At 39.5% G+C, this 24,258-nt stretch overlaps 1 protein-coding gene across 3 annotated transcripts in view; it reads left to right on the forward strand.

Annotated features, from left to right (window-relative positions):
• The window catches only part of SIPA1L2 (signal induced proliferation associated 1 like 2), a 601,890-nt gene that overhangs the window by 321,784 nt on the left and 255,848 nt on the right, over positions 1–24,258 (forward strand). For all 3 annotated transcript variants that reach the window (XM_082249126.1, XM_082249125.1, XM_082249127.1), the window contains 4 exons: positions 6,283–6,486; positions 7,666–7,807; positions 18,387–18,606; positions 21,074–21,205. In XM_082249126.1, coding sequence (XP_082105252.1) covers positions 6,283–6,486; positions 7,666–7,807; positions 18,387–18,606; positions 21,074–21,205 — 698 coding nt within the window. The remainder of the gene's footprint in view (positions 1–6,282; positions 6,487–7,665; positions 7,808–18,386; positions 18,607–21,073; positions 21,206–24,258) is intronic.

A 24,258-nucleotide genomic window follows, 5' to 3' on the forward strand; every position in this document is an offset into this window, starting at 1 on the left:
CAGCACTGCTTTAACCCTCTTGGGCATGGAGTTCACAAGAGCTTCACAGGTTGCCACTGGAGTCCTCTTCCACTCCATGATGACGACTTGACGGAGCTGGTGGATGTTAGAGATCTTGCGCTCCTCCACCATTTGAGGATGCCCCACAGATGCTCAATAGGGTTTAGGTGTGAAGACATGCTTGGCCAGTCCATCACCTTTACCCTCACCTACTTTAGCAAGACAGTGGTCATCTTGGAGGTGTATTTGGGGACGTTATGGTGGAATACTGCTCTGTGGCCCAGTCTCCGAAGGGAGGGGATCATGCTCTGCTTCAGTATGTCACAGTACATGTTGGACTTCATGGTTCCCTCAATGAACTGTAGCTTCCCAGCGCCGGCAGATTTCATGCAGCCCCAGACCATGACACTCCCACCACCATGCTTGTCTATAGGCAAGACACACTTGTCTTTGTGATCCTCACCTGGTTGCTGCCACACACCTTACACCATCTGAATCAAATAAGTTTACCTTGGTCTCATCAGACCACAGGACATGGTACCAGTAATCCATGTCCTTAGTCTGCTTGTCTTCAGCAAACTGTTTGCGGGCTTTCTTGTGCATCATCTTTAGAAGAGGCTTTCTTCTGGGACGACAGCCATGCAGACCAATTTGATGCAGTGTGCAGCATATAGACTGAGCACTGACAGGCTAACCCCCCCCCCACCCCTTCAGCCTCTTCATCAATGCTGGCAGCACTCATACATCTATTTCCCTAAGACAACCTATGGATATGATGCTGAGCACATGCACTTAACTTCTTTGGTCAACCATGGCGAGGTTTGTTCTGAGAGGAACCTGTCCTGTTTAACCGCTGTATGGTCTTAGCCTCCATGCTGCAGCTCAGTTTTCAGGGTCTTGGCAATCTTCCTATAGCCTAGGCCATCTTTATGTAGAGCAACAATACTTTTTTTCAGATCCTCAGAGTTCTTTGCCATGAGGTGTCATGTTGAACTTCCAGTGTCCAGTATGAGAGAGTGAGAACGATAACACCAAATTTACCACAGCTGCTCCCCATTTACACCTAAGACCTTGTAACACTAACGAGTCACATGGTGAGGTAAAATGGCTAACTGAGCCCAATTTGAACATGTTCACTTAGGGGTGTACTCACTTTTGTTGCCAGACATTAATGGCTGTGTGTTGAGTTATTTTGAGGGGACGGCAAATTTACACTGTTATACAAGCTGTACACTAATTATTTTATAATTGTAACAATGTGTCATTTATTCAGTGTTGTCACATGAAAAGATATAATAAAATATTTGCAGAAATAAAAGGTGTCTACTCACTTTTGTGGGATACTGTATATATATCTATATATAAGTGTTTTACAGTGCTTAACCTTTCGTTCAAATTCTAAATTGCTGCATTTTTAAATTTTAAAAGCCAGTTTAAAGGAATAGTAGTGGTAAGCCTTATGGGCTAATAACTAGTATTTTTTTATATAATTATTCTGTAAGGGGGCGTGGCAGGGGATGTGTCATGTGCCTACATACTTTTGCTAATTCCTCATTCCCATCTCAAAATGTTGGGAGGTATGCATGATGTTAATTATTGTTGTGCAGTCAGGTTGCATACCAAGTAAAGAATGTGTTACTATAATTAATATGTGTAGTTATGTGCTTGTACAACTATATAAAGCCACCCTGTGTCGGCAGCATGCTGGTGACCCTGACCGCTGCTTTCACGCAAATCAAAGCAGCTCAGCTCTGGCACACCTCTGCATGGTACTCTAATTAGGAACTTTCACATTTCCCAAGCAGTGTTGTATATTCAAGCACTGTGCAAGGGGACATGTTATACCATGGGAGAAGGCCTTATGTGTGAGAGCAGGAGTCATGATCTCTAGCATGCTTTCAATACAAACAACTTCATATACAGTAGATGTAATACAAAAATGATGCAGGACCAGATATGCCAGAACCCCTCTAACTAACTGGATCTTAGAGGCTCAGCATAGGAGACAAGAAGTTAATAAAATATCAAAAAATAATATTTAAACCGGAGGGCCCTCTTTTGGTATATACGGTATCTTTGTGAATTCTAGCATATAGTAAATTGTCTTCCCTTAGTCTGTCATTGATTTGTGACTTTGGTGGAATACACACCAGGACACTACTTGTGTATAATATATACTAAGGGATATATTGAATTGCAGGTTCTTTCTAATATCTTGCCCATAACGAGTTCCCGTTGCTTGGCTATGGACGTGCACAATCCATTCTATTAAACGTGCACAATCCACTGTAATATTGTAAGCATAGAAAATGATACTGTACATTTATTGTAGTTAAATGCTATACTCAATGGATACTTACATTTCTTCTTTTCACACAATATGCATAGTGTTGCCTCTACCGTGCCATATTGGGTCCTGAAGAAGCCATGTTATTGGTGAAACGTTGACCTGGCAGATTGGGTTACTTGAAGCATATAGCTTTTCAAGTGATGGTTATTCCTTTTACTATCTACAATTATGGTTTTCCGATACCTTAGTAGAGACTTTTGTAACTATTAATTGTAGATCCATTTTAGGCTTCTATGCCTTTGTTTTTATGTATTTTGTACAATGAAAAATTATATTATATTAAATTGTTGTCTCCCATGCTGAACCTCTAAAGTCCAGTAAGTTAGGCGGTTTCTGGCGTATCTGGTCCCGCATCCTATTTGTATTGTATATTTCGGATGTGGCTTGAGCCAAATTTCTTTCCCACAGTAGTTTTAAAGCACTAACCCATATTTATAATAACAGTAATATTCAAATAAATAATAATAAAAACTGGCATGTTCTTTACTTTTTATGCAGCTATACTGCATAACAGTAATAAAAACCATGACTTTAGTTGCAGGATTACATTTTTTTTTTTTCTTTAAGCTCCAGACTTTGAAGAAAGGTATTACTTACAAGCCACTAAACATTCTGCTGTGTGGCACTAACACATAATAATAAAAATAATAACAATAATAATAATAACTGACATATTCTTTACTTGGTATGCAGCCTGAATGCATAACAATAATAAAAAGCAAGACTTTAGTTGGGGTTTCCTTTTTTTTTTTTTCAGTCCCACACATAATAAAGAAAGAAATTATGTATGAAATCACTACGTACACAATCTGTGAATGTCTGCTGTGTTACTCATGTCTCATTTACTCCCTTTTCCCATTAGTTTTGCTCAGTGTCTTGTGTTTATTTTGCAGCCCTATGGCCGACTCCAGTCCTTATAGGCTTTTTAGATCTAGACAGACTTGCTTGCTTAGGTTTTAGAGTTTTTTGTCATGTAGTAAGTCCTGGAGACACGTGTCAGTATTCATATACAACCTCAAGAGCACATTGGTACCATCAAGTTCTTACTTGACTTGTTTCCCATCTGTTATATTCTCTGTGTTGTGAGAGACAAAGGACTCTGATCTGGAACAACGGATGTTTATTCAGGACTCACTGTACACTCCAACATGCATTACAGGACAGCTCTGTATATCAATGCATCCCTTACATGTCTCTAAGATGGCCACTCTGCCCCTTGACCCTTGTCATCACTTCTGGGTGGAGCCAGCCTTAAAGTAACAGTACATGTGAAACCCTTCAGGTATAACACCTTCCATCCATCCCTAAAAAAAAAAAAACAACAACAAAAAAAACACAACAAAACGAGAACAGGCATAAAACAGTAACTAATATTTGTCCAATACAGTCCTCCAACTCAGGAGATTTACATGACTTCTTCTGCGTCCGGATGTGAGAACATGGCAGCGGATCACTTTCGGCGGGCCCGTCAAAAGTCTCGTAACCGGTCTTGCAACTGAAACCGGTCAGGAGGGCGACAGCGTCGTTGAGGATGGGCACCCAGCGACTCGGGGCCGGAGGAAGCAGGGCTGGCCGGAATGGACACCGGCGGGGCCAAGAGGGGATCCCCTAGCTCAGAGGGTGAACAGACCTCTGGACCAGGGCTGGAGGGCTCTGTTGGAGCTGAGTTCAAAAGTCCAGAGTCCCCCCAAGCATCAGTCTCAATGCCTCCTGATCCGGTAGGAGCAGATCCTTGAGAACCATCTTCCAGGCAGACCCTATACATTTTGGGTCCCAAAGTCTCTGCGACGATAGCAGGAAGCCAACGATCTTTTTTAGTCTCAGATTGATGCCCTTTGCTAAACTTCTCATCCACTGACCCTTACTTCTAACATTTTTGGCTGTGTACATGTAACCGAATACCATGTTCAAATTTTAAGGATTGTTATGTTTTTTTGTTTTTTTTTGTGTGTGTTCTTGACTCTCCTAAATTGCTGCATGCATTGATAGATTCCACAGTGTTTACACCATGATAACCGTGGGAGTAGCCTTTACAAAATTCCCTGTGAACATAAAAAAATGATTTGGCCCCTTTTAATTTTCCAAAGTCTACAGAGTGAGCGCTCTGCTCACTGTGGGTTTGTTACCCCCTAAAGTGTATTTGCAGGCAATTCTTTCTTTCATTTCTAATACATGGCTACTGTTAGTGCCTTGTATAGCCTACCTGACAGCACCTCCCCCTGAATCATGAAAATGATATTTTCATTAAAAATACACTAAAATCATTATCACCAGACCTGTGACCTGTACAGTGTGGATCAGTGTTTTTTTTTTTCTTTTTGTGTATGGCTGGATCTGTGTGTAGATGAGCTATGAAACGCTATAGGGACATAGCAGCTATACGAACACTGCCGCAGGTCCTTTTTTCACATGGTGGATGCAGGTGTATGGCTCCTAACACAGACAGTGTGTATTTGGGGCCCCTCACCCTTACCTGCACACCTGTGAAATGTCTTTTGCCTAACAGCACCTGACTCTTGACAGCCAAATCAAGCCCCTGTGGGCACAAAGAGTCAGAAAATACTTTTCCTATACACGCACAACTTGGTGCATCTTATGAGGACTGGTTCCACCCTAAAAGCTTTTTTGCTGAGATCTATCCTTTGGAATGGGATTTTAAAAGAAAATTAGCTATTTCACTAGTGGATCCTATGAAAACCACCTTGCACCAACTTCAGGCATAAACAGCAGTAGCAGTTCTCATTAAAATATGTTCACAGTTCAAAACCCAAATGGGGGCATGCACTCAATACTAGGCTTAAAATCTCTAAACATATTTCTTTGTGTACCAAAATTTAGGATGGATTCAATGAGATCTGTCATTATTTTACTCAGATAAGTGGATATTCTGGCATCAGTAGACATATAAGAGATCTAGACATCCTCATCTTCCCCTCTCGTAAACACTTTGCGTTTTGCCGTGGGAGGCTAACATATCTAATTTGTAGCATGAGAGTGCTCACCTTGCTTCTGGCACTTCTTAGAACCCAGGGCATTTATGTCACAAGTTACCTGGGTGACCTCCGATTGAAGGACTTTTCTGCCACAACCTTGTCTGCCAACGCCCAGAGGACAAGTCAGTTTTTTCACCTGGATAATAAACTTTCTAAAGTTTGTTCTTCATACATCATACCCTCTGGCATACCTGAGTCTAATTTTGGATATAGCCCAAAAAAAGAACCTTCCCACTTTAGGGAGAAGCTGCTGTCCTAAGGTCCCATATAATGACTCTTAGGCCAGAATGGCACTCCTCAGTTTGCTTCTGCAGAAGGGCTCTGGGCCTAATGATAGCCTTCTTTGATGCAGTTCCCTTTGCCCAGTTTCACTCAATACCTCTTCAATTCCCTCTTTGAACCATTTTTTGTTGTGCCTGAAGGTCCACATAAAAGACATCCTGTTTCCTGCTTATATAACTCTCATGATTGATACTGACACTCAGCCCTGCAGATTACACTGGGGAGAGCAACTTACATTAGTGGAGCTTTGCTGCTACTGTGATAGCATATCAACTGCACCCTGCATTTTGGGAGTCCTATCAGTGTTGTAAATACAGAGCAAGGCCAGCTGTCACATGGACAGAAGAGCTTCACTGATTATGCTGGTATAACCACTGCAAAGTTCAGGAGATGGATAGTGCAAGAACAGACTCCCAACTGTGTCCAGCCCCTATGCTAGTGCCTAGTTTAGGAGACTTCCCCCTCTGCATTGGCTCAACCCTAAGTCTAGTTGAGTGTGACTTCATACTACTAGCTATGCAAAAGGTTCCTCTAGTTTATGCTGTAGAAAAAAAAAAAAAAAACATTTGTGTGCAAGCCATTTTACTACTGTATTCAATTTGCCTATTGTTCAAAAAGTGTATTTCAAAACATAATTTGTTTTTCTTTACATTGCAGTGGGTCACGCCATTCAGGAAGCCCTTCATCACAGTGTCCTAAAAACAGTGGAACATTGGATACTTCAAAAGTGTACATTGTTTCCCATGGCGGTATGCAGAAGAAGTCTTTCCAAAGGCAGGAGTCTCATAGCAAATATGTAATTGGGTGGAAAAAGTCTGAGGACACTTCTCCTCCTGGAGAATGTGATACAGAATGTCAGGGGTAAGAAACATTAATTTTGAATGTACTCAGGTTTTTTATTGACTTCTTACATAGTTTTATAAAACAGTTCCACCATGTATAAGAGTGAGGGTGTATGTTATATATGTTCTGTTTAAATGTTTATGTGCTATGTGTTATACAATGGCTAAGAAAATGTGCCATTGCTCCTGAACACCCAAATACTAGTGGGTCATGGATGTCTCACTTTCTGGGCTCCTTCACAGCCATCACTTACCATTGCTTGAAATAGTGGAGCTGCACACAAGCATACAGTATATTTTAACACTAGGCAGTTTTTGATTTATTTACACTTCATCCAACACCACCTTCTAATTAGTTTCTGTCAGAAGACAATACCCATAGATTATCTTTACCAGAAACACCTCTGATGGTGAAGATGGGTGGAGCTTGATAAGATCCACAGTAAACTTGTACAAGAATAATGGTGGACCTATCGGCTACAAGGTCACCTGACCAAGACTCGGGCAACCCCACAGCAGTGGCCTACATCATCTTGGAATACATTACAGGACACAGGTCCCTCCCCACTGTTAGATATAATTTATTCCTTATTGCTTGCTTAAAAAAACCGAAGTTTGCTGGAAATAGGAGGTCTAAGACATATACCCTTTTTTCTGTAATGTCCTCCAAGAATAGGATTTTACAGGTAAGTCAAAACCCAATGTCCCTTTACATATGATTGGATGAATTAAGTGTGCAAAGCATAACTAAACTTAGTGAGCAGTAAATGTTCTAAGTAAGAATTCTCTGCTTTAGTAAGCTGGACTCAATGCATTGTTTTAGTGCACATTAATTGACTTGCATTTATAAAGAAGTGTAAAAAAACAATCAATGTTCTCTCTTATTAGGCAGTAGAAACAATCTGGGGCGTCTTTATATATTCTGTTTCTATAATTTAAAATATTATCAGATCAATGTATTAGGTATATATATATATATATATATATATATATATATATATATATATATATATAAAGTAATATTTTAATAATAAACTGTATATAACCATCTCTGAAAAAAAAATAACCATTTCTGGTTCTTTATGGAAAATTTCATGGAAAATTTCTTCATAAAGATTTAGAGATGTACATTTGAAAGTATTTTAGACTTAATTTTTACTACAAATAAATTATTAATAAAATATGTATATTTATTCAGTGAAGAGGACTTGTCTTCATCCAGTTTGCTGCAGAATTCAGGCGTTGAGGAAGAAAATGAGCACCAGCATGTCTTGCCAAAAGAAGATTTCCTGAAATTGAAATGGTCTGACAGTCCACATACTGAGGAAGAAAAAACAAAGGTATACAATATAAACAGTACAGTGTCGTTTAAATATATTGCAGAAGCATGAAGACATTTACAAACTTGAAAGTGAACAGGGACATCTCCCATAGAAGCAGCAATAACATGGTGCATGAAGGTGCATGCCATTCCTAACACGTGCTATAAATAGGTACAGGTCCCCCTATATGAGAAGCAGAAAAATTCCCCCGGTATGCTGTGTGCCCCTGTACATATTTTGGCTTCAGTTTCAGATTAAAATGGCATGCACCTTCAGGGTTCTCATTTTTTTAAAATGTTATTGCTGCTTCTTTGGGAGATGCCACTGTTCATAGGCCCTACTTTGGGAGATAGCCCTGTTCCTTCGCTATACATGGGTCCATACCTATTACATAGGTATGTACTGCAAACCCTACCCATTCTGGGTTTTTTGCTGTCTCTAAGAAGAGTGGACAGTACCGTCCAGAAACATAGACACGTTTGCTAAAAATTTAAATCAGAATTAAACTCAAAAGCAAACATTTATTATATTGCAGCTCACCCAAAAGCAAACATTTATTATATTGCAGCTTACCCATTCTTAGATGTGATGTTTGTATTGGTTTTCTTGGTTAGACTTACTTTCTTTTATTTTCATCTGGTGATCCAGCTAGTAAGTCTTTAACAAAAAAAACACGCTCTTTTACAGATGTATCAGATTACATGGATTTTAACTCTTAACACTTGCATGGGTGCTTACAATGATTTTATTTACTTATTTATGTAAAACCTTTATACCAATAGAAAAAAAAACCTGCTTTTTGAAAATTATAAAGCATGAGCTGGAGATCAGATTTGATTTGTATAGTGTATTTAAATATGTTAGTACATCTAGTACTACCCCCCCCCCCCCCCCCAGACTTACTATGCTGTTATCTGCTGTGCCCACTGTGCTCATTCATCCAGAGTGGGGGCACTGCAATACAGGAGGTGTATTACTGGCCAGATCACCAGGTAAAAACAGAGGGAAAAAAGCCTAAAAAAAGGAAACAGAAGCAGCCACCACATCTAATGATTGGTGAGCTGCAATATAATACATGTTTGGTTTTGGGTTTAATACAGCTTTAATGCCATAGATAGGTAAATGAGAGATTAGCTAAGTACGCTCCCAGGTAGCGGTATCCTGGGTGTCTGTGTAGCGTAATCAGTGCAACATCCTATAGAAAAATTGGAAAACTATACGGAAAGAAACGTGGACTTTGGAGGCACTAGATATTTACCATTGGTGGTTACTCCCCATCTGGGGAGGGTGTTATATATGGGTCAGGAGTCCTCTGGGGGTACTATTGGCCCATCCAGGAATTAGATTCACTTCGTGCATTATGCAGAGAATTCTGCTCCATCATACATTACTTTTGCGGCATACCAGCTGACGTGCTATATGCCATATCTGCTGGCCATTGACGTTTGGCAGCTTATGTGCATTTTCATTAACTTTTGATGACTCTGACCCTTCATCAACTCTCCCAGCTGATTACTAATTTTTCTACCTCTACTGTCATTACCTGCTGACCATTTACAGAGCATTGATCCATTAGCTCCAGAGGAAGCTTAACGCGAAACATGTCGAGCCCTATGGCTCAACGGAACTTTATGATTATGTGTTAACACATCGTTCGATCTTCCTGGGAAGACAGCACATCTTTCTGTCACCTTCGGTCAGGATCATTTCGATGTGAAGTATCAATTATCTCAATCTGCTTTGTAGTTTTCTTTTGATGTTTTTATATAGACTATTTAATAAAATGTTATATTTTTAAATATCTAGTGCCTCCAAAGTCCACGTTTCTTTCCGTATAGTTTTCCAATAGATAGGTAAATAGCATAATCCACATTAAGGTGAATTAAAGCATATGTAAACCTAATTACAAAAATATCATATAGAAATAAATGGTCCTATTGCACTCTGAAAAAGCTCTGTATATTAATTTAAAGAAGATAAAAGTCACATCCACCTGCCTTAGCTCCTCCCTTTAACATGTTTCACCTACAGTTGGGCTTAAGAGAAAGTAGAGACTGATGGGGAGGTTCAAATTAGAACTACAGTAATAATTTCACATAATAGATTGTGGGTCAGCTTGATTAAAACTGATCCTACACATGTCATACCTGTAGACCCTCTGGGGATGATACAATCCACTGTAGTAGTAATTGCTACATACAATAAGCAGTGTCTTCTTCGTGAGCTTCCAGGGGCTTCAGAAATAACTTTCTTCTACTGCCAGAAACAACAGCGATTTGGATGGTCCCATCCCTCCGCCATTCAGGAACCACCCTAAATATTGGTCAGGGAATACTAGGCAGGCTCTTATTAAATGAGAGAAGGGGTCTATGACATTACAATTGGCACTTTAGCTAACCACAGCCTGCCTCCTATTTATTGAAAAAAATACAAGGCTGTTCCTGAGTGTCAGAGGGACTGGAGCAGAGGGAAGTCACTCCTACACCTCCAGAAGAGGACATTCTGGAGGAAACTGCTCACCCTAAAGTGGCTGTAAAACCTCTCCTATACCCAGTGAAGTGAATAGCCTTAGATGATACACAGAGATTAAACAAATCTCCCTATATGAGTTTTACATGTATATCTGCTGTTTCTACATTTTTTAGAATGTGCACATCATGTTGGAAATGTTGCTTCCTCTTTAATGTAAGATCTGGGGTCAAAAAGATCTCACATCTACACCAAAAAGCAAAGAAAAAAAGAAAACAATTCATCTATTTCAGCAAGAAAACAAAATGTGTCCTTTAAAGCCGTCCGGTCCTCCAAGGCCATAGAGTGGGGGTCATCTTGCCCTCACTCAACTTCCTGCCTGGGACACAGAAGGACCGGATTGTTTTCCCCGCTATCGACGGCCGTGTTAAGGGGGAAAATGACCGGGAAGCGGCAGGAGGGGGGGGGTGACACTTCTCCTGGGCCCATAAAAGTGACCCCAAGGTGAATCTGCTACTGGGACCACTTTTATGTGAAAGAGGACCGCCGACCTTGTAAGAAAATACCGGGGTTATGGCAGCTATATGCTGCCAGAACACCGGTATTTAAAGTCAAAGTACCGATGTAAAACTGCAGCGGGCGGTCCGGAAGTGGTTAATGCAAGCAGTTAAAACACATGAATTTGGCTTGATATCCCAGTCTACTGTACAGCAAAGCTTTGGAAGGAGAAGGGAGAAGCAGAACAAAGGGCCAATCAGGTTTGCTGCAGTCACCTTTTGTGTGCAATTGGTCTTAAATTAAAACATAACTTTCTGTTCTATTCTAGTAACTAAAATGCATTGTAGTTATTAAAATTTTATGAGGATTGAGGGTGGCTTGAATGCTAAAAAGGTAGCCATACACTAGAAGAATTTCAAACAAACATTTACACGAACGTTCGTGTAAAAATTCTCAGTACATTTAATGACTTGATAAAAGTTGTTAGAAAGTACTTCAACGTTTCATTTACTTTTAACACTGGATTTTAGAATAAATATAATTCCACAAAGAAAAACTACAGTCACTAATGGAAATTTGTTTGATTGAGAAAAAATTTCCATCCCGACTCTTTGAATTTTCCCATCACCGGGGTAAAAAAAAAAGTCAACATGACCCCCATTAATGATTAAAAATTGAAGAAAAGTTATTAAAGTGGTAGTAAACTCTTTATTTGAATTTGAACCTACAGGTTTGCTTATAACAAAGCTTACCTGTAGGTTACATGAATATCTCCTAAAGGTGCACCGGTTAGGAGATATTCTTGGGAGCAGCAGCTGCTGACATCACTGGGAGTGACATCATCGCAGCTCGGCCATTCAAACGGCTGCAGCATGCAAACCAGGGGCATAACTACAGGGGTTGCAGGGGTTGCAATTGCAACCGGGCTTCATGCTCCAGGGGGCCTGTGCGGCTCCTCTGTAGACGTGGATTGGAGGGGGAACCGGGGGCAGCATGTAGAGAAATCACTATCCTCCTTTTTCCTCCTGTAGCTGCAGGAGGAAAATGGAGGAGATTGGTTCTTCTGTATGCTGCCCCCGCCACTCCTCCTATCCAGTTCACTTGTGAACTGCTGTCTCTGGACCCCACTGTGCTCCCTTCCCTCTCTTGTCGGCTGCTACGAGGGATGTGTCACACAAGAGAACCAGGAAAGGTTTTGTAAATATGTAATTGACCAGCTCCTTCCTTTTCTGAATGAGTCATAGTCAGTGACATTGTAAAAAAATAAAATAAAATGATAAAAAATAATACAATTAAAATACCAAAAAATAAAAACTACTGACACCAGGATCGCAAAGGTCACACTTGCAACCGGGCCCTGGCATTCCACCACTGTGGGGAGGCCCCAAGATGGCAGGAAGAGGGCCCATTGCAGAACTTGTGAAAGGGTCCCAGAGCGGGACCGTAATAAAGGGCCCCGCAACGAGAGTAAAGGGCCCCAGGATCAGTGGAAAGAGCCCCAGGCTTGAAAGGAAGGGCCCCGGCCAGGGGTCCGGGGGGCCCTTCATGGTTTCTTGCACCGGGGCTCTGAAGGTTCTAGTTACGCCTCTTATGCAAACCCAGAAGGAGGACCATGAGGTGAAGATGGAAGCCTCTCAGTGGTGACAGCACGCCGCTGGAGGGCTTCCTTTCAAGGCAAGTCTTTTATAATGTGCTAGTATTCATTTCATACTGGCAAATTATGCCTTTTACCTTGCAGGGTTTTTTTTTTTTTTTAAGCTTTAATACCGCTTTAAAAATAGAATAATATTTTACTAGTATATGCCCATATTTTTGCAGCTGAAAATAGGAACGATATTGTATCTGCATTCAGAGAATAAGATATTGAAAAGATTGTAGTGTTTCCAGTGTTTAGTTATTGCATGTAGCTGCTAATCCTCCGTGGTAGTGTCTGCTGTCAGATTACAATGCTGGCACAATAGCATTACCTCCCTGTTGGGGACAGCCGTCTTATGATGCTAGCATGCAAATGAGCTCAGATACGAAACTTGCCAGATCAGTGAGAGTCACGAACAGTACAACTGGTGACAAGGATGCAGTGTCATCATCATTTTCTCCATTTTACATTCCTGTGAAAACACTGCAAAGCATGTGGCATGGCTGAATCAAATGAATACAGTTTTCTTGCCTTTGACTCCTATCCTGGCTGTAATACTTAAGGTGTCACAAATGTTGACAAGCGGAAAGCTCTGCTGCTTCATTTAGCCGTAGAAAAAAGTCTATGATACCTTTGAAACCATGACAGCATTCACTGACACATACATAGATGTCAAGGAGAAACTGAGCACTTGTTTCAACCCTAAAAAAAATACACAAAATAAAAATCTCTATACTCAGGCAAGCAGCAGAAGAACTTAAAGGGTAACTCCACTTTCAGGGGGAAAACAATCAGCAAACAAAGAAAAAACAATATATCGTATACAATTGCGACACAAATCGTATTGTAATTCAATGTTATTAAAATTCACCTTTCCTTTTCAATCTGCAGCTGTTGTGATTTTCTGAAAATGCAATGCAATATGGCTACCTGGAGCTGTTCTGTACACAGAATGTGTACTGACCACACCCCAGAAACATAATTTCCTGCTTGTGTGATTGGCTCACCAATTTTCCCAGAAGTCTGCCTAAGATACAAGTCAGATTTCTGGCATCCCCTGCAACAAAAATGTCATTTTTGGTGAGATACTCCCAATAGGAACATGTCTAAAGGGATGCAGACCCAGCAGCTTTCCTCATTCGAGCCCTGCAGCTGCCACAGCTGATATATAATTATGAAACCACTCCCATTAGACGCACTCAGCACAGAGGAACAAACAGGGATTTATTCAGAATAACAAAAGGTAGGAATCTGCAACAAAGTTTGTTAAAAATCCTTGCAATGTACAGTGATCACCCAGAGGGAAATGTTTTTTTCTTAACAAAAGTGGAGTTACGCTTTAATAAATCTCTAGATGCATTTCACACCATATAACATTTGTTGGTCAATAGCTATGAATTTTCACATCCCAATATGGAAATAAATAGAAAATACAAGGCTGAAATACATACTAAGATATGTAGAATAAAACTTACTTAACCCTGTCCTGACCAAACGTCATTGATATGTAGATGCCCAGACCAAATTCCGCAACATCAGTATGTGTTGGTTAACTTAAAGCGTAACTCCACTTTTGTTGAGAAAAAAATATTCCCCTCTGGGTGATCTATGTACATGGCAAGGATTAGAACAACCTTTGTTGAAGATTCCTACCTTTTTTTTTATTCTGAAGAAATTACTGTTTGTTCTTCTGTGCCTCTGTGCTAAGTGAGTCTTATGGGAGTGGTTTCATAATCATCAATCAGCTGTGCAGCTGCAGAGCACTAATGAGGAAATCTGATGGGCCTGCATCCCTTTAGACGTGTTCCTATTGGGAGTATCTGACCAAAAAGGACATTTTTGTAGCAGGGGATGCCTGAAATCTAATTTGTATCTTAGGCTGACCATACATGTTCAATTTTATTGTACAATTTTCTGTTAGATTTACCAAAAAACATGTAATATGAGGTTGAAACCAAACAACACTTTCGATGGTATCAATCTAGGCAGGCCCTTGTCCTTTATAGCTGAAGGCTGAAGGTAAATCTAAAGAAAATTTTACAGAAAGTTGTATGAAAATTGTATAATGTATGGCCAGCCTTAGGCAGACTTCAGGAAAAATTGGTGAGCCAATCACACAAGCAGGAAATTATGTTTCTGGGGTGCGATCAGTACACATTCTGTGTACAGAACACCTCCAGGTAGCCATATTGCATTTCATTTTCAGAAAATTACAGAGCTGCAGATTAAAAAGGAAAGGTTATTTTTATTAACAATTAATTACAATATGAAGTAATTTTATATGCTATATTATTTTTTCTTTATTTGCTATTTTTTCCCCCACAGAATTGGAGTTACTCTTTAATTATATTTTATCACTACTTTAGCTGTTTAAATCATTTTCAGTTGTTGTTAAGAACATATTGGGCACAATGTTTAAAAAAATATCCTGTTAAGAATAAATATTAAAAGTTGACAAGTGAATTAAAAGGTTTATTATTAAGAATAATAAAAATAATAATAATAGTAATAAAAACACTGTTCTGTGTGCACACTGTGAGTGCTCACAGATAGATGTTTTACAACTAAAGCCATGTAATTGCTTGACTTAGGAATCGCATGATAGGGAGCACTTTGACATTAAAGGTTTTCACAGAATAGGGCCTCATGCACACTGGACATTCTAAAAATGTCAGTAGCTTTACCTGTAGAATGCCGCGTTAAAAATGTGTTTTGCAGCGTTTTTGCAATAACTTTTTTTTAGTGCTTGCCTGTTTTAGTGTTTTTAGGAAAACTATACTCCCTTCAAAAGCTTATGGCTCAAAAACGCCCATAAAAGCCAAATAGCCGCATTTTGCAGAGTTAGAGCGTTTTTACAGCTGAAAAATTTCTCTTTAAATCCACTAGTTTTTTTTTTTTTTTCAAGCCAGAAAACACCCCTGCCAAAAAAACGCTGATAAAATCCTATGTGTGCATGGACACACAGGATAACATGCAGGGGAGTTTACTGGCTGCATAAAAAATGCCTGAAGTCAAAAACAGCAGCTGTAAAAACGTCCAGTGTGCATGAGGTCTACAACACGTTGACACTAAGGATTTAATTAAACAAGTTCCTGAGCCCTCACTTAATATATTATCCATAACTTGCACTCCAAAATTTAAACTGTCCAGACTGTGCACACTAAAGTGTTACATATTAGGAATACACAAGCAGTAAAAACCACTTTAAAACAAGCCCTCTTTGCTCTCTGTAGCTATAAGAATTGTGGGGAAATGTATCTTCATAACACGGGCACAGAAACCTGAGTTGCTTCCTCTCTATTATGTTTAAAGAGCAAAATCTTGGCAGACTGCCAGTCCTCTAATCACACAGCAGGGAATCCTAAACTTTAAACAAACTGATATCCTACTTTCTAGTGATCTTTGAGGATCTTTGAGAATGTATTACTTCACAGTATAAGCAGTTTGAGCAATTGGAGAGATGTGTGTGTGTGTGTGTGGGGGGGGGGGGGGGCAAGAGAGACTTGATAATTTACTGCTTGTAAAGAATATGAGCACAGGTAGACTATAAAGTGGTTCTAAAGGTAGTTTTTTTTATTTTAATTCATTCTATGCATTAAGATGAAAACCTTTTGTGTGCAGCAGCCTCCCTCAGCCCGATATATAGCTCAATCCAGCTATATTGCACAAGAGTCTCAGCTGTGCAGGACTCTCCCTCCTCAATGACTGAGACAGCAGACCCCATTAGCTCCTGCTGGTGTCAATCAAAGTTAATGAGCCAATGAGGAGAGAAAGGGGGTGGGGTTGAGCCACGGCTCCATCTCTGAATGGACACACAGAGCAGCAGCTCGACTCAAGTGTCCCCAAAGCAAGCTGCTTGCTGTGGGGGCACTCGGCAGGGGGGAGGAGGCGGGAGTGCCAAAGAGGGACCAGAGAAGAGGAGGGTCTGGGCTTCTCTGTGAAAAATTACTGCAGGTAAGTATAACATGTTTGTTATTTAAAGAAAAAAACAAAATAAGACTTTAATATCACTTTAAAGTATCTATGTTCAAAATAAAAAAAGGTATTTTCTGCAGTGTTTTTCAAAAGACAAAAGAGGTGTGATGATTTTTTTTTTTGTCTCTACATTTTAAAGTGGAACTTTACTCTCCCAATCAACATTGATTATTTTTAATCCTCATGCTGCTAGCATTAGTAAATCGATAGGAAAGTATATCATATTTACTTGTTTTAAACTTTTTTTTTTTTTAATTTCTTCAGTTACTTCTTGGTTTTCAGGTCTAGGCAAATAATGTCATATACATCACAGGAGTCTTCAGGAAGGAAGGGGAGGAGGAGGGGTTTTCTCAGCTAAGCACACTCTCCTGCATACATGTCCGAGCTAGGGGCAGATTGATTCCAGGTAGTAATATCTACATGAATCATTTGCCCTTACTCAAGATGGCTACGGCCAGAAATGTCAGGGGGTTGTTTTTCAAAGTGATCAAAATGAAGCATAGAGACATGGATGGATGTGGGAGTTTGCTTTGAATATTAAAATGAATTAAATAGTGCTTTTGGTTTGCGGCGCTCAGATGTAATAAAGATCCACTTTAAAGATTTTAAAAGGACTGTATCTTCATAGACATGAAATAAGCCAATTCAACCATCACCACGGATCATCTTGTCACTCCAGCTCCAGCTGACATTGTGGATTACTTTAATCAGGCTAAGATCTAGAAGCAGCTTATCCTTATCTTAGGTTGCATTCAGACAGCAGGTATATACATTTCTTTTGATGTGGAAAGACATATGTGTCTCAGTTCTCAGTGTGTTCTTCTGCTAAATATTTTATTCACATGTGACATAACAAAACTAAGCTGAACTTACATTTTTTTTTTTTTTTTGCTTAATTCATTTTTTATTTGATTTTTGATTGAACAGTAATACATACAGTGAAAAATAAGATGTATTTTATACATATTTGTAGACATGGCATGGTTAACACACATTATAACAACAGAGTAAGAAACAACACAGCAATCATCGCTCTCTTTCTATTGCTATCAACAACAAAGTATTGCTTAGTATATAAGGTGGTACAAAGGAATACCATGAAATCTATTTAAAAATAGGTTTACGTGGAATTTAACAAAAAAAAAAAAAAAATACAATTTAGTTCTCCAGGGAACTTTCTTCCACTAATAACAGAAGAGTTGCACTTGATTTAAGTGGGTGACTACTAAAGGCTAAATACATCTTACATTAGAACTCCATGTTTGGTTTGGCTATAAAAATTAGTTTGGGTCAATGTGGTTTGAACGATTACTTTTTGTTACAGAAGGTTTCGGCAGATATTTGTCCAGTTAGGCCCCTTTCACACATACGAAAAGGGACATCAATGCATTCCTATGGGAAAATGGATGACAATGGATAAACATTTATTTACATCCATTTTCATCTGCTTCCATCCACATCTGTTTTCTTGAACAGATGAAAGCCCAATTTTTCATTCGTTACAAAAAACAGATCGGATGAAAAAGTGATGACAACGGATGAAAAACTGATGACGAAGGATGAAAAACTGGTGTTGTCCAAAAAAAACTGATGACAAAAAAAGTGACTGAACTGATGAAATGAATGGTCCTTATGTGTGAAAGGGGTCTAATGTTGCATACATCCTACTCACTTCCTTTGTATTGCTGGAAATAAATCCAATTGGTCATGTGGTAAATCAGCCGTTCAGGTGTGCCTTCCATTTTTATCAAGCAAATTAAGTCGTTCATTGATTGGCCAAGGTGAAGAGGTGGGCAGATGACATCACAAGCTTCACCTGGACCAATTTGATGCACTTACGCTCCTCCGTGCACATCCAAAAATGTACCTTTCCAAAGTTTGGAAAACTGAGTTAAAATTTGTTTTTTTTTTTTTCAAATCAAGTAAACAATTGTTGTATAATATATATCACATAACCATTTAACAAAAAAATAAAAAAATAAAATGCATTTAATATTATGTTTTTGCTCTTTTTCCTAGTACTCAGCTTATGGAAATTTGTCACCAAGGCCATCAATTTACAGGACACTTTCAGATGAAAGTATGTGCAGTAACCGTAGGGGGCATGCCTATGCCAGCTCCCATAGTTCAATAATTGATCAGATTTCAACAACTGATATCTTGTTCAGCACGACACCCCCATACAGCAGCACACCTCCTATTCTGAATGATTTGAACACTGGCTTGGCAAATCTAAAAAGTATGTATTTTTCTAATACGCTATTAACAATTGTTGTTAATGCTTATTTCACCTGTTTCAAAATATGTATATGTATATTGCTTAAAAAAAATTGATACATTTCTTGTTTTATTTTTATTTGGATAAGTAGCAGTCTTCCTAGGTTGCAGCTTTTGGATCGGGACCCCAAAATAATTTTTGGGGTCCCTGTATTGTTTAATTTCTAATAGTTTATTAGAAACTAATAATTTATAATAACGATTTTCTAACAAAAAATATAAATTTTGATAGCATTGTATTTACAAAAACATGTTTACAGTGACCAAAACTGTAGTAATTTGGGCTATTTTGTTATTGTGTGTGCATTCCCTATAAGGGTGATAGGACTCCCCATGATCTCTATCATTCACTCTGGTCCAGGAAATAGCTTTCTAACTGTCTTCAGGGAGAAAATTAGCAGGCCTCTTTACACTTGGCAACAAAGCCGATAGAGTTTTGTTTTAGCAGTAAAAATGTAATAGTCTGTTTGCACTTGTGTTATTCTGTCTTGCGCCGATTAAGTAATAGGAGGCTTTTTTATGGCTAAAGAAGTTTTTTTTAACTTAAAAGGAGACCAAAAAGGGTGTAATTGTTGATGTTCGAACCAGGCACTTTCCATGTCATTCTCAGAGTAGTCTATCTTAAGTTATTTATTTAGAATGTTAGCCATTCTCAGTCTGTATAACCACTTTACGACCGGCTCACGTAGATTTACTGCGGCACTCTGCCGCTTACATGCAAAGTGACGTAGACCTACGTCGCTCGCCCATGAGCCTGTAGGGGGCGAGTGCATGCTGCCGGCGGCGCGCTCCCGCCCCCGCTCGTTCCCTGGGGAGCCAGCGCGTGTGACCGGCGACTCTGATGGCCGCCGGCCCTCGTGATCTCCTGCAGGAGAGGGAGAAAGACAGACGGCTAATGTAAACACAGCCGTCTGTCATTCTCCCTGAAGTAAGCACAGAGGCTATGCGATCCTGCTATATAGAATCGCATGTCTCTGTGGTTACTTCACTAGCCATGCCCCCTGACAGTTAGAATCACGCCCCTAGGGACACACTTAACCCTTTGATCACCAATAAAGTTAACCCCTTCCCTGCCAGTGTCATTTTTACAGTAACAGTGCATATTTATAGCATTGATTACTGTAGTAATGTCACTGGTACCCCCAAAAGTGTCAAAAATGTCAGTCAGGGGTCTGATCTGTCCGCCACAATGTCGCAGTCCCACAAAACAAAACAAAATCGCAGATCACCGCCATTACTAGTTTAAAAAAAAAACAATAAAAATGACATAAATCTTTCCCGTAGTTAGTAAACGCATTAACTTTTGCGCAAACCAATCAGAATATGCTTATTGCGATTTTTTTAATCAAAAATATGTAGCAGAAAACAAATTGGCCAAAAATGGTAAAACATTTTGATTTTTACATTTTTTTTTGGGGAATTTCACATAAAAAATTTTGAAAAATATTGTAATTTTTGCAAAATTGTCGCTCTTTTTTTTTTTTATAGCGCATTATCAAAAAATCGAACAGGTGATCAAATACCACCAAAAGAAAGCTCTGTTTGTGGGAAAAAAAGGACGTCAAATTTGTTTAGGTACAGCGTCGAACGGCCGCGCAATTGTCCGTTAAAGTCACGCAGTGCCGAATCGCAAAATAGGGCCTGGTCAGGAAGGGGGTAAAATCTTCCGGGTCTTAAGTGGTTAATTGAACAAGCTGAAGTTAGAAGCTGATTGGCTACCATGCAAAGCTGCACCCGATTTTGCACTGTCTAGTGTTAGTAAATCAACCCCATTGTCCCATTGTGTGATCCAATTCAAGCCAAACTGAATGGGAAACTGTCAGAATTAAAAACGTGGGAGCCTCCACTGCTGATTTTTTTAAGGTGCATACCTATTGTTGCTTCTTTATGAGTAAGCAAGCATGCACTTAAATACCAGGGCTCCAAAAAACTGATATGCACATGTTTGTTTAAGACTAGTAACCTAACAATTAGCGAAGGAAGCATTAAGATGACAGCTCTAGAACAGGCACTTTCAAAAATAAGCCTGTGGCAACCTTTATTTCTTTGCTCTATGGGGTTCCTTTTGAAGGTCTTTTGACAGATAACCTTGCTGTTTCCTAATAATGGTAGAATGAGAGACTCGCTGTAGGCACAATTATCTTCAAGGCTCCTGGTCCTGAAGCTGCAAAGTAATTTCAAATTATCACTGTTTCAATGCCTAGCAGCTTAGAATCGTGATTGGTATGAAGTTTTTTGGTGGCATTGTGTGTGGATTTAAAGGGAATGTGTTTTTTTTTTTTATTTGTAATGTTTTTGGTTTTCAATCCCTAATGCCCAAAGATAGTAGAGATTGTCAAATAAACGTTTAATAATTTGAAGCTGCCAGTAGAGGTCATTTGAAAGATCTGCATCCCTTGAAATATTTGTGTTTTTTTTCTCTCATCTAGAAGACTGTTGGTTTTCTGATGGGTCACTCTCCGATAAGTCAAAACTTAATGATTCAGATTTAATGCCCCTTCCAGAATCAGCAGCAGGATTGGATTGGCCCCGACTTGTAAATGCTGCCAGAGCCTTTGAAGGTACTCAATTGTTTACTGATTGTTTATTTGTACAATTGCTATACTGCCTGTTTTCATCAGCAAAGTCAAAGAACTTACTCAAGATATTTTAAACTATGTTCTTCTTTATCATTCACATGATGATTTTTAATCCTTTAGGTTTTTCTAGGTTTGAGGAAATCAGAATTTTGTTAATAGTTATTGTGCATATTGCTGTATCCCCTAATCAATGGCTGGTTCAGGTAAATTTTCTTTGATGTTTGTTGATGACATAAGCAGTTAAGAATCAAAGATGTACCTTTTACCCCTCTGGGAGTTCTCCCCCCCCCTGGGTGCAGGTCTGCAGTTGTAGCTCTTAGGACCAGCTTTTAGTTTGAGCTGAGGTCCTGATTTTTGTAGCAGAGCTGTTATTAGCTGGACCTAAGTAGTACCTAGATTCTCCTGCCCCTGGGAAACAGGCACCCCTGGTGTCATCTCTGGGAGCCAGGCAGCATAGCATATACCTTGCAATGGGCAGGTGCCAACTCAACAGTGGTACTGCCCAAGCGTCAAGTGAAATTAGCAAAGCTAGAGGCTAAGTGGCCATCTACATTTCTAACCATGTGCAGGCGCCTCCAGTCTCCTACTTTTGAATGACTCTTATGCAGTGCCACTATTGAGTTTTTGCCTGTGAGCTGCATAGTTTATGCTACATTGCCTGGCTACTGTGGACAATGTTGGAGGTGCCAACAATAGAGAGGGAAGTTAATGGACAGACACTAGTCTTTCAGTGGGTGAAACCAGTGGGCCAAAATTACAAGGTACAATACAATTTAAAGCAATACAGCTGCACATATCTTGCACCCTGCAATTTGTGCATTACTTACTCCTGAGTCCTGACCTCGGCACTCACTGTGTTATTTTCTCCAAACCTCTACTCTCCATGCGTTACTAAGGCATAATTGTACAATTTCTTTGTACAATTTTAATTTAGATTTACCAAAAATTATATAATATGAGGTCAAACCTATACAACACTTTCACTTTGTATCCCATCAGGCAGACCCTTGCTCTACATAGTTGAAGGTAAATCTAAAGGAGATTGTACATTGTATCATATATGGCCAGCTTTACTCTTGATCTCTGCTCTCTGTGTGTTACCTATTGTTTGATCACTGCAATCTGTTCAATACTTACTCCTGACCTCTGCACTCTTTGCATAACTTACAAGAGATTGTAATGGTACAGGGGAGTTGAAAGTTACATTTATCAGAAGAAATAAATGAGAGTGAAGAACAAAACATTGTAGTAAATTAAGTAATATGACCAAAGGATATTGTAACAATTTCCCTACATACAGTACATATTTTGGATTTGCCATATATCCAAGCAAGCACTTTCAAACTTGGGGAGAAAATTATCTATTTTCATTCATATTTGATCTTTTACCATTGCTCTTAATGAAATTAAACCGAAAATAAATAAATAAATAAAATAAAAGATTTAAGCCTTGCTCGGCATACGATAAAAGATGGGCTAAGCAGAGAATCACAGTTAGAAGATAGACTCAACATTGGCTATAGTACAACCTAGCTTAGGTACACTGGACCCTGCTTAAACCTCTGGCCAGGTTACACTGATTCAGTCTGGCTAGAATTGGGTCCCTTGCAGTGGAGTACAAAATGGCGACCCAAGGCCTATCACTACTGGTTACACAGGTTGTTTTTCCAAGTGGTACCTCATTGAACAAAACGGTCCACCTCCTCAGCCAGCTCTTGGCAGCTTTAAGAGGTGTTGATATCTGGAAAACAAGATGAGAATATAGCTGGAACACTGGTTGCTCTGAAACACTGGGGCATTCTGGCCTTACTCCCTGCATCAGCAGCACACAATACGGCACATGGTCTCTGTAGCAGTCAGCTTTTCCCAGGAGTGACAAATACATCTTAAATACAGCATACAGCCTCTAGCAAAACAGCACACATTGCTTTGGGAATCCTAACACAATTACGATAGTTGTTTAGCAACTATGTCTCAACCGTAAGTCCCAATTCCTCTCTCTGTCTCTTCCTGCAGCAGCACTTTCCAGCACAATGGTGGCCCGAGGTTGTAGCAGGAATCCAGCAGAAGAGCACACAGCAGCAGCAGTCCCTGAGCCCCTTTCTTTAGGGCTATAATATCTGGCAGCACACTCCATCCAGTTCTGAGTTAGCCAGACACAGCACTTCCCAAGGCACCCCACACAAACTACGTGGGTGTTGGTTCAGTAGACACTCTCTGGGTACTCCCTGCTCTCCATGCAGGTCCCAGCCAACTGTCTCTACCTCACACCATCTGGTGGGCAGGGTTAAATATCCACTGGCAAAACAGATTCCTCCTTGGCCCTTCCAGCCAATCAGGTTCCTTCCGTCCAAGGGTTGCAAGGGTCAGCAGCCCAGGCTGCAACAGCAGCTGATCAGTGTCCTCCACATCCTTCTCACTTAATGTTCTGTAAAATAAACATCTTTGCTGCATTCATCTTTAGCAGTGCTGGGCAGGGTGTAGAGACCATCCCTACAAAATCATTAACAAAATAGGTAAAAAACAAAGTGGTAAAAGTTCCTATACATAAAACAACAAATACAAAGTAAAAGTTCCTATGGATAAAAGAATACATAAAAGGTAAATGTGTGTAATTGCCTATAAAAATTGCATTAAAGTTGTCAACCTCCAGCAGCATTTTTTACTGACAAAACATGGAAAATTTACTGACGGAGCAAATTTTTTACTGAAAATCTGAAAAATTACAGAACTCCTATTAAAAACAAAGACAATCGATATTTAAACAGTAGAAGCACACTATGGAAACACTGACAACACCCATATTAAGTAATTTGCCTGGTTTACAATTTAACTTTACAAGTCAACACAACGTGACAAATTGTCAGCCCCTGATATTTACAGACAGTTGTAAAAATCACAGATTTTTTACAAACTGGCTGCAAATTTACTGACAGGTGGCAACCCTGATTAGAGTCAACATAAAAAGAGGCAAATCCACATATATATATATATAATTTAAGAAATGTGGTTTGCTATCTTGCTTTTACAGATCC

This window comes from Pelophylax lessonae, assembly GCF_965119305.1.
Source record: "Pelophylax lessonae genome assembly, chromosome: 3".
Lineage (NCBI taxonomy): Eukaryota > Metazoa > Chordata > Amphibia > Anura > Ranidae > Pelophylax > Pelophylax lessonae.